The sequence below is a fragment of the Loxodonta africana genome, chromosome 22 (genome assembly GCF_030014295.1).
Source record: "Loxodonta africana isolate mLoxAfr1 chromosome 22, mLoxAfr1.hap2, whole genome shotgun sequence".
NCBI lineage: Eukaryota > Metazoa > Chordata > Mammalia > Proboscidea > Elephantidae > Loxodonta > Loxodonta africana.
In genome coordinates this window covers 36619997-36631167 of record NC_087363.1, presented here as the reverse complement: position 1 = coordinate 36631167, position 11171 = coordinate 36619997, and the positions used below count along the sequence as shown (strand labels likewise).

The 11171-nt window shown below is 53.8% G+C and overlaps 1 protein-coding gene across 1 annotated transcript in view; it reads left to right on the top strand.

The window, feature by feature from the left end:
* The window catches only part of NUP210 (nucleoporin 210), a 110075-nt gene that overhangs the window by 95578 nt on the left and 3326 nt on the right, over positions 1-11171 (top strand). Inside the window, exons 32-37 of the mRNA XM_064274813.1 lie at positions 1112-1332; positions 2984-3120; positions 5690-5813; positions 6760-6906; positions 9179-9426; positions 10218-10434. Coding sequence (XP_064130883.1) covers positions 1112-1332; positions 2984-3120; positions 5690-5813; positions 6760-6906; positions 9179-9426; positions 10218-10434 — 1094 coding nt within the window. The remainder of the gene's footprint in view (positions 1-1111; positions 1333-2983; positions 3121-5689; positions 5814-6759; positions 6907-9178; positions 9427-10217; positions 10435-11171) is intronic.

Here is an 11171-nt window from a genome sequence, read left to right as displayed (position 1 = left end):
GCTTTTGGTAAACTGGGAGACTACTGCACACGCTGTTGCCTGTCTGTCCATCTGGGATATAGGCAGTCCTGGGGGAAATGGGGCCAGGCTCTCCCAGCCCCTCAGCTGCACACACAAGTCACTGTGGCCCTTTTGCGGTAGGAGCACCTGTTCCATAGAAGACCACGCCAGGGCTCTGGAGCCTGAAGACACGATCAGGGAGATTGGCGAATCGGGGACCCCAACCCCCAGCCCACCACCTCCCCATCCAGCCAGGCCTTCCACCACAAGAACTTCAGCTAATGTTGACTGAGCACTTACTCGGTGCCATGTACTGTATTATAGCTACTAACCTCATTTAATACTCACAGCAAACCTGGGACACAGGTACCATTATTACCCTGTTTTGTAGATGAAGGAGACCCAGGTTCGATTCCTGGCCAGTACACCTCAGGCACAGTCACCACCCATGTGCCACTGGAGGCTTGCATGTTGCTATGGTGCTGAATAGGTTTCAGTGGAGCTTCCAGATTAAGACAGAGTAGGAAGAAAGGCCTGGTGAGCTACCTCCGAAAGTCAGCCAGTGAAAACCCTGTGGGTCACAATGGTCCGATCTGCAACCAGTCATAAAGGGATGGTGCAGGACTGGGTAGTGTTTTGTTCTGTTGTACATGGGTCTCCACGAGTCGGGGGCTGACTCGAGGGCGCCTACCAACAGCAACACAGATAAAGAAATGGCAGAGGGTCTGTATGACTTTGTCAAATCGTACAGTGGTGGGCAGCCTGTCCTCTAACCACTGCACTGTATTGCCTTCCTGGCATGTAGTAACCCCCTGGTGGGAAAGAGAGTAAAAAGCACTTTGTAGATCACTTTCCTCACTGGCCTTGGCTTTCTCTTCTGGAGTATGGCGATGAGAATGCCAGCAGTTCCCAGGTAAGGACTGTGGGTTCTGTCCTGATGATGATGGGTGGTCACCCCTTATCAGGAGCAGCTGTTTGGTAAAGGTGAGTCGGAGTGACATCTAGGAACTTAGCTAACAGCTTCACTCCTCAGAGGACCTGGACGGTGTTTTTTCCGCTGGATCTGGGGCTTCTTCCCTGAGACTGAGCTCCTTGTCTTCATTCTGCCTAGAGACGACTTTGTGCAGGTCGGGAAGGGCACCACCAACAACACCTGTGTCGTCCGCACCATCAGTGTCGGCCTGACACTGCTCAGCGTGCGGGACACGGAGCACGCAGGCCTTGCCGACTTTGTCCCGTTGCCTGTACTGCAGGCCATCTCCCCGGAGCTGCCTGGAGCTGTGTGGGTGGGGGATATCCTCTGCCTGGGTGCTGCACTCATCAGCTCAGAAGGTAAGACAGATACTGGCGAGGGACGCCTTTTTCATCCTTAGCACTTCCGCAGGCAGGAGTGGGCTCCCTGGGGGGCAGGGGTGGTCAGTGCCTTATCGCAGCAACCAGAACCTGGATGATGCTCTAGAACATGGGTCCAGAATCTATCATTCACAGGCCAGATTTGGCCTACACCTGGTTTTACAAATAAAGTTTTATTGGCACACAGCCATGCCCATCCATTTATGTATTGTCAGTGGCTGTTTTCCCACTACAACAGCAGAGTTGAGAAGTAGCAGCAGAGACCACAGGACCCCAAAGCCCAAGATATTTACTGTCTGGCCTTTTGTAGAAACCATTTGCTGATCCCTGCTCTAGAGTAAAAATCCAGTTGCTGTCGAGCTGATTCAAACTCATGGTGCACCCATGTGTGTCAGAGTAGAGCTGTGCTCCATATGGTTTGTAGTGACTGATTTTTCCAAAGTAGATTGCCAGGGCTTTCTTTCGAGGTGCCTCTGGGTAGATTTTAACCTCCAATCTTTCAGCTAGCAGCTGAGCACATAACTGTTAGCCCCACCCAGGGACTCCAGTGTCCAATATAATTTTCTGGTGTCGTGGGAGTGTCCTGTAGCTACATTGTAGTAAGGTGTCCACTAACTGTTGATCACTTGACTATGGCTAATGCAGATGAGGAACTGAATTTTTTTTTTATTTAATTTTATTTGGGTAACTCCAACCCCGAACCAAACCTGTTGCCGCTGAGTCGATTCCGACTCCTAGCGACCCTATAGGACAGAGTAGAACTGCCCCATAGAGTTCCCGAGGAGCACCTGGTAGATTCGAACTGCCGACCTTTTGGTTAGCAGCTGTAGCTCTTAACCACTACACCACCAGGGTTTCCAATTTGGCACCTAGCGGCTACCATACTGTACTACACACCCCTAGGAGACTTAGGTAAAGAATATGGGACCAGTTCAGTAGTTTCCAAATTTCAGTCATTTTTATACCACCCATGTGGTTTTTCTACATCCACATACTGCACATACAATTATTTACTTCATTTTTTTTCTAATTGGCTGTCTTTATTTAATTAAATTCATTTTAAAGTAAATTAAATATTTCCTTTAAAGAAAAACAAATATAATTTTCCATAAATAGAATGTGGTTGTTGAGTTTTTAAATTGGATTTATTGCACAGTGTGATTCACTTTTAACTAAGAACTGTTTTCTGGTGACAACTGTGAGCTGATGCCTACTTTCTGTTTGCTGAAAGGGATTAGCCATCAAGTGGGAAGGTGGGCCTGGGGGAAGGCTGGAGGGTGAGCAACCAGATCCTCGAGGGGGGCCAGGTAAACGTCATGCAGAGATGGTTGAGAGAGGCCAGCAAGGCAGTGCTGGGGGTGGGAGGAGGGGCCGGGGGTCATTCTAAGTAGGAGCCACAGCTGTGCAGAGCACTGGGCAGTGGAAGCTGCCAGTGGCGCCATGTGGCAGGAGCAAGGCTGCAGCCCACTGTAAGGGCAGAGGGCCAGGGTCCTAGGTTGGAGCAATGAGGGGGTTCCCTGTAGGGTGTCGAGGGGGGCCATGAGGAGGCTGGCCCAGTCATCCAGGCAAGGTGGGGTTGGGCTGGAATGTCAGATGTGGGAATGAGTGACGTCAGAATCTTCTCTGCCAGGCCTCTCAGGGACCTGGAGCTCCTCAGCCAACAGCATTCTCCTCATCGACCCCAAGACAGGTGTGGCCATGGCCCAGGATGTGGGATCTGTGACCATTTACTACGAGGTGGCCGGGCACCTGAGGACCTACAAGGAGGTGGGCTGGCTCTCTCAGAGGGAAACCTCAGCTTTGAAAACGAATGAGTCCCTTTTGTTTAAGACAAGCATCACCTAGCACCTTCCAGGGCCATGCTGGGATTGGGAGTCTGCCACCCTCTGACTCTGCCTGGGGTCAGCCTCCTTTCCTTAGAGGCCTTGTCCCCCCATTTTCACACGGCGCGATGACGAGGTGGTCTCGTAGGGTCCAGTCCAGTTCCTGTTCACCCGTGTATGGCACCTGTAGATGAGAACCTCTGGTGTGGGTGTTTCCCCAGGAGCTGTGAGTGGGCGGGCCAGTGCCGAGATGTGATGTGACCAGAAGGGTAAACCTCCTCCAGCAGGTCACCTTTGGAGTCTTTCTGGAGGTGGACAAAACCATTCTCTCTTCTGTTTCTCTCCAACTGGGAATGAATCAATAAGGAAAGTCTGGTCAAGTTCCAAATGTATCTCATTTTTAGAGCAAGCATGTGCTTTATCCAACCCAGCAGTTTAACCTAGTAGTTTACATATTTAGTGGGCGACTCAGCAGTGCGTCGCTTGCAGATAGAGGTATCTTGTGACTAATAAGCCGTGCCACTTCGAAGGGCTCTCAGCCCCACAGCAGCTGCTGAGGGTGGTCAGGGAAGAGGCCTGGGAGGGGGTCACGGCAGAGGAAACAGCCTGAACAGAGTGACCAGGTTCAAGAGCAGAATCGGTGTCGCAGGAGCAAAGGGCGTGTGGGAGCTTTGTGATCAGATCGTGAACAGCTTTGATTCCAAGTAGTTGGTGCAGTGGTTAGGAGTGTGGGTTCTGGAGCTGGGCTCTCTGAGTTCAATCTGAGCTTAGCCACGGAGAAGCTGTGTGACCTCGGACAGGTTACTTAACCTCTCTGTACCTCAGTTTTCTTGCCTGTTAAACAGATATGCTATTGTTGGGGATGATGAGTGAGTTCATACAGGTAAAGCACTCAAAATAGGCATCAGCACAGAGCAGGTCCTCTAAGGAGGTGTTCGCTGCTGCTGCTGCTGCTGCTGCTGGGTTTCCAAGGTCAAGAGGCCAGAGCTCATGCGAGAGCAATGGGGAAACCTTAGGGAAGTTTGTAAGCAGAGGGTTTGGGAAAGTTCTCCTGTGCCTGGTGTGGGATGAGAGCACAGTCCCTGGGTGTACCTGCAGGGTGACAGTCAGTAGACTGAGGATGGGCCCTCAGCAAGGACTGTGGGGTGGGGTTGAGGCAAGGGCCCGGGAGGGAGGGTCCTCATAGCTCAGTGGCCATTTGGGAAGTGGGGGTTGAGGGAGAAGGAGGGTTTGGAGTGACCCCTGACATCTGGGTTGGAGGATGGGGTTGATGGTGGTTCTTTGTGCTGAGAGGGGACACAGAGGTGGGGCTGGTGGGGGGAGATGAGTGTACCTAGGGTGGCGAGCATAGGTGATGGTAGTCCTTTGGGCACAGCTGGTCAGGGCACCACTGGACTGTGTACCTGGACCCCCGTGGAGGATGGCTGTTGGGTGGGGATACCACATAAGGCAAATACAGAGCAGGAGGAGGTGAGGCCAAGGCCTGGGGACCTGTCTCCAAAGTGTGGAGGAGGGAGAGGAGTTGGGGAAAGAGAAGAGAGGGGACAAGAAGTATCCATGCAGGGTAGCTAGCAACAGGCAGGCTTCCATCTGCCCTTCAGAGATGGCGGTGACCATGGAGAGGAGGAGGAGGAGGCTGCTGGGGAGTCTGGGGGCAGATCGTGGCCTCCACACGGGAACATCCTGTCTCAGGGCACTGGCCAGCTCTGTGTCGGGCAGTGCCCTAGGAGCTGCGGGGGCTCTGGGGAGGAGTAAGGCCCTGTCCCTGCTCCCTAGGAGCTGCGGGGGCTCTGGGGAGGAGTAAGGCCCTGTCCCTGCTCCCTAGGAGTGAGGAAAATCAGACCCAGACATGTGAGACCTGTGTGGGAGGCAGGAAGCGCCCAGCACCTGCTCAGAGGAGTGGACTGCCTTCCAGCTGGAGGTAGAGGCACTGGAGCTGGGCCTGGGGGACGGGCAGGCAGGCTGGGTTCTGCAGAGGAGGCATGCACAGGAAGCCGTAGGGAGGCGTGCACGGCGGTGTTTGGTGGGCTGGTTGCAGGATGGGCCAAGGAGAGCAGGGGAAGCACCCAGGCAGGTGGAATTCAGGAGGGCTTCCCCTACCCAGGGTCTGTGCGTTTGCATTTTGGCCAGGTTGATTTAGTTTGAATAAATGGCAAAGTAAAATGGTCCTTCTCTTTTTGTCAAAAGATTAGTGAGTCCAATTCATGAACAGCAGCGAAAGCACAGTTGTTACAGGAGCCAGACCCACCTGCAGCGGCCCTGCCGCCCCAACCAGGCTGATGGACGACCCCAGGCTGCTGCTCAGCTCCTGGTCTGCTGGTGGCAGAGTACTGGACTGTGAGGTCTGACCAGCCAGGCTTCTGATCCCAGCTCTGCCACCTTCCAGCAAGTCATTGGAGCTGCAAGCCCCAGTTTTGTCACCTGTGAAATGGGTCATCACGGCTGTAGAATGTGGTCATGAAAATGCCCAGCCTGGTACACACAGTAACACGTTGCCTTGGCTCCCTTCCCAGATCACGATTGGTGTCCCTCCGAAGATCGTGGCCCGTCATGTCCGCGCTGTCCAGACTGGCTTCCAGGAGGTCGCAGCCTCCAGAGTGACCATCGCCTTGGGAGACAGAAGCTCTAACCTGATAGGTGTGGAACTGGGGAGGGGCTCAGGTGCCTGGGGAGGGAGCAGGGAATGGTTTCTTATGCCCTTCTGATGGCCTTAGTCCACTTTTCTTCCTCAAACTCAACCCAGCTCCAGAACGAGCATTCCGCCCCAGCTCCCCTCCCCCGGCAGCATTGTGGAAATAGACTCCTGACAGCAGAAGCAGTGGAATAGTCTTCATGAGAGAGCCTAGCACGCAGAAACCGCAGCTTCTGAGCCAGACGTGCTATTTCAGCCCTCGGGCGCCAGAGCAAAGAGAGCCACAGTTTTGACACCATTAATCCGAGAAACTAAGGACTTAGCAGGGCCTGTGGCTGATTTTGATTTTTATAATGACCTTTCCCAAGTAACGCATGGAACATACAACCCAGTCCCCTGCCCATGACAACTCTGGGTAACAGCAGCCAGAAATAAATAAATCAATATGGACTGACTTTAAAAAAAAAGAAAAACACTTAACTGCTAAAATTAATTACTGCTGTTCTCATTCTGATTAATGAGGCAGCCTTAGTACAGCCTGGAAACCTTTTTTTCCTACCTTGGTACAAGTGCACAATGTTGCTAAATGATACTCGGTGTATTCCTGGAGAACTGTTGCCCCCCTCATGTCAAGGAATAAATTGCCCATGTTCCCTTGCTGACAGGCACCGGGCCATGTGTTAGCGGTCCAGCCTGTCTGCTGAATACAAGCTCTAGAAAACACATGCGAAAATAAGCTGAAGTGGTCCGTGATTCACAGTGACCCACTCCCCTGTACAGTTCACCCAGCCTTTTGTAAACTCTGGTCCCTGTGTAGAAGGATGGCAGGCTCAGGTGGCGTGCATCATCAGTCAGCCTCTGTATGTCCTACTTGGTCCCCTGGTGTGGACTCAGAGGCAGGTGTGGAAGCTCGAGGTGGTCCCACTCCTCTCACCCTCTGCCCATCTCCAGGCGACTGCTCTCCTGCCCAGATGGATGTCATCAAGGACTTGCACCCTGAGTCCCTCATCAGCTGCCAGCTCCAGTTCAAGCAAGAAGTCTTTGACTTCCCAGCACGGGACATCTTCACTGCAGAACCCAGGTTTGACGCGGCTCAGGGTAAGTTTGCAAGGAGTTGGAAGTGAAAACAGCCTGCACAGAGACTTTGCCTCTTTGGAAGTCGCAAGTCTGCATGCGTTTGGCTCCCAGTGGCCATCTGTCTGGATGAGCAGGGCCTGTTGGGACCCCAGCCTGCAGAGTGACATTGGCAACCCTTTCCTCCTGGCCCCTTGCAGCTGACAGGAGGGGCTAGGAGTCCTGTGCCAGGCTGTGGCAATTCTCAGTGGCCAACTATGTTGTTGTTAGCTGCCACTGAGTCGATTCCAACTCGTGGTAACCCCATGTGTGCAGAGTAGAACTGCTCCATAGAGTTTTTTCAAGACTGTGACCTTTAGGAAGCAGATTGCCAGGCTTATCTTCTGAGGTGTCTCTGGGTGGGTTTGAACCACCAGCCTTTGGACTAATAGTCAAGCGCTTAACTGTTTGTGCCACCTAAGGACCAGCAGCCATCTATCCCCGGGAGCAAGTAGGGAAGCCTGGGTTCACGTTCTGTCCTGCTGCTTCCTAGTGAGGAGCCTGTGGGTGTTGGAGCTGCATCCCTCTCAGCTCCCCTGTCTGCGAAATGGGATGAGGGTGCCTTGCTCTGCATTCGGGTCAGGGCTCTGGAGAGGAGCAAGTGAAAGCATGGGTGGTAGTGTCCTTACCAAATAGCCCAGGCTGTGCCCACAGGCTGGAGCACAAGAGTGGTGGAGCTTATGGTCACCAGAGTGGGTTGAGGTGACTGCCTGGCCCCTCCACTTACCAGCTGAGCGACCCGGAGCATTACACCAAGAAGCGGGGTGCTTCTCGTAGGGTGCTGCGAGGATTCATCAGGATAATTGCTACAAGGCGGTTGGCACTGTGCCCGGCACAGAGTGAGTCCTTGAGGGTAGCTGCCAGCCTCATTACGAGAATCTCGTCCTGGGGCAGCTTTTCAGTTCTCCCAGAGACCCTGCTCTAAGACCCTTCCGCCCCGTGTTAGCTGGGAGACGTGGCCACCAGAGGTTGCCTGTCATAAGCCCAGTCTGCAGATGAAGCCTCGGCTGGAGCGCCCCCACCCCACCCCTGCCTGGATCGCTGCACGTTTCTGTCCCTCCAGCAGCACCAAAGAGTCTTCAATACCTGCTGCTGCCTGAGATCAGGAGCTGTCTCCTGCAGACACACTGTGTGCTGGGCCTGGGCTCAGGGTCTGGGGACGTTGACCTCCCCACCCAGTGGCCAATACAGAGTGGATGCTCAGTCGGGTGTCCCATCACCGGCTTTAATGCCAATAATGGCCTTGAGGGATGCGACGTCAGCCCCACCTGTCTGTTCCCTCAGGCGACCATAGCAAAACACGAGGAGGGTGGCTTTAAGAAACAGGCATTTATTGTCTCACAGTTCTGGAGGCTAAGAGTCCCAGTCCAGGGAGTCAGCAGAGCCATGCGGTCTCGGTCACCTCAAGGGGAAGGTCCTCCTTTTCTCCTTTAGTTTCTGTAGCTCTGGGCACGCTTGGCGTTCTTGGCTTGTGGACTGATCCTCACACATCGTCATCCCCTGTGTATGACTTTTTTTCATGTGTGTCCATCTGTATTATAAGACACCACTCAGAAGGAATTAGGGTTAGGACCCACCCTACTCTGGTGTGACCTCATTTAACGTGACTGATAACATCCGCAAAGAAAGACACTATTTCCCCAAAGGAGGTCACATTCGCTAGTACAAGGGGTAGGACTACAACATATCTTTTTGAGGGGATATAGTTCAATCTGTAACCCCGCTTTACCATGAGAGACTGAGAGCCAGCTGCCCAGGAAGCTGACTCACCTGGGGTCACTTGGCTGGTCTGAGCAGAGAAGGGACCCTAAGCCAGGCAGTGCTCAGCAGTGCTCATTCCACTCACGTTTGTCTACTCCGCATCAGGCCTAGGGAAGTCAGCAGACCCAGGTCTTCACAGAATACCCTGCCACACCTGGTGCTTTAGCCTTCCTGGGAGTCAGGCCCTGCATTGGGGTGTGGTGTCTGGTCAACAGTTAACTCACCCCTGCTCTGGGCCAGGCTGGCTGAGCCCTGAGATGCAGAGCTGACAGAGGTGGTTCCTGCCCCAGGATATTCAATGAACAGATGATTCTGAGACAGTGAAGGGGGTGGCAGTGGCCACAAAGAAGGTGTCCAAGCTGGAGAGGGATTCATAGGAAGCCTCTTGAAGGCAGCAATGCCACACTGGGGCTGGGGGTGGGTGAGTAGGAGTTCCCCAGTTAGAGGAGCAGGGGAGGAGAGGGGCAAGGCGCAATGGACACCCTTGTCTCTGCAGGCCGATACTTCTGCGCCATCCTGATGCGCAGGCTGACGGACAAGCAGCGGAAGCACCTCAGCATGAAGAAGACAACTCTGGTGGTCACGGCATCCCTGCCTGACGGCTTCTCTGGAGAGCAGGTGGGGGCCGAGGTGCCCTTCAGCCCAGGGCTCTACGCTGACCAGGCAGAAATCCTGTTGAGCAACCACTATACCAACTCCGAGGTCAAGGTCTTTGGTGCCACAGAGATCCTGGAGAACCTGGAGGTGCGTGGGCCCATGTGTCTCAGGTCAGGCGGGGCTTGAGGCCTCCAGAAGGACTGTGGGGGGGTGTGGAAGCCCTGGACCATCTCATCACACCAGCATGTAGGAGACGGAGCAGTGAAGAAAGTTCTAATCCTAAGCTCACTGTGCCACCAGAGCAAGCCCCTCTCTCCGGCCACACTGTCCCCACCTGCTAGTTTGGGTTGGAGAGTGATCTCGAGGTCCTGCAGTCTGGTACGGGGGAGAGGATCTGATGGGATCTGGCAAAGGAATTTGTCGGCTTCTCTGTGCACTCCTAGGCTTGTGTTGTTGCAGCAAACTAAGCTAAATATTCTCCACAAGAGACAGTGATGAACATTCATTGTGGACGGTGGAGAATCTGCCAGGCCCGGGTGTGGGGCTGCTGTGATAGCCCGTTAGCTGAGCTGCAGCCTGCTCCTGGCTATGTGGTGTTTAGTGCTATTTTGTGTTGGTTTAGCATTTTTTTAAAAGCACTTTATTAGAATTCAATGATATTGATTTGTTCTTTCCTTAAAATCACCCTGGGTGTACACAGTGCTTTCTGCCTTTGTAAATGGTATGCTGTCAATTAGACACATCCAAGAAATGTCATTGCACTCCTAGGAAGTGGGGCCTGGGTGTGGTCCCCGACCCACTGGGCCCTGGGAGGGAAGCTCAGCATAGCTGGTGGAGTGGGGGTGTGTCCAGATTTGGCTGAACAGATTGCATCCCCGGGGGTCTGTGGCTGCACTCAGGGCCGGCTGGCCACCCCCTAGCACTGACCATCCTCCCAGGTGAAATCTGGCTCCCCCGCCGTGCTGGCCTTCGTGAAGGAGAAGTCTTTCGGACTGCCCAGCTTTGTCACCTACACAGTCAGTGTCTCCGACCCTGCGGCCGGCAGTCAGGGGCCCCTGTCAACTGCCCTGACCTTTTCCAGCCCCATGACCAACCAAGTCCTCACCCTTCCGGTCACCGTGGCCTTCGTGATGGATCACCGTGGGCCTGGTCCTCGTAAGTCACAAATGGCTGAGGGGTGAGAGTGGGGAGGTCAGAAAGGCAGGGTGTCCTCAAAGGAAGAACTGTCGCTCGCTGTCTCCTTCTCCCCCCAGTCTATTCTCAACATGGCAGCCAGGGGGAGCCTGCTAACACGTGACGGGATCACATCCTCCCAGGCTCAGCATCCTGTGGGGTTCCCACCACTCTCAGGGGAAAAACCCAAGTCCTTCATGGTCCATAGGCCCTGCCGTCGGCCTTCCTGACCCATGTGTGACCTCATCCCGCCTGCACACTCTGCTCTGGCCACACTGGCTTTCCTGTGTCGTCGGGAACACACACAGTGCCAACCCATGACCTTGACATTCTGTTCCCTCTGCCTGAACACTCTTCCCCACACAGCCCCTCAGCTAACTCCCTCACCTCCTCAGACTTTCCTTCAAATGTTACCTCTTCAGGTAATATTTAAAATTACAATCTCCCAAACACTCTCACCATTACCACCCCGCCCCCCACCACCACCACATAGCACTGTTGCCATCTATCAGCCTGTACAGTTTTGTTAATTATTTGGTCTTTGCTGATCTTTCTCGGCTGGAAGTTAAGTGTGTGAGGGCAGAGCTTAGAGTATGGCCTACCTAACTAGAGCAAGCGCTCAGTAATATGTGTTAAGTGTGGAATGCGTGAATCCACTTCTTCAGCAGTCCTTTGCTAGCACCTACTGTGTGCCAGGCCCTGGGCCAGGCAGATGAGTG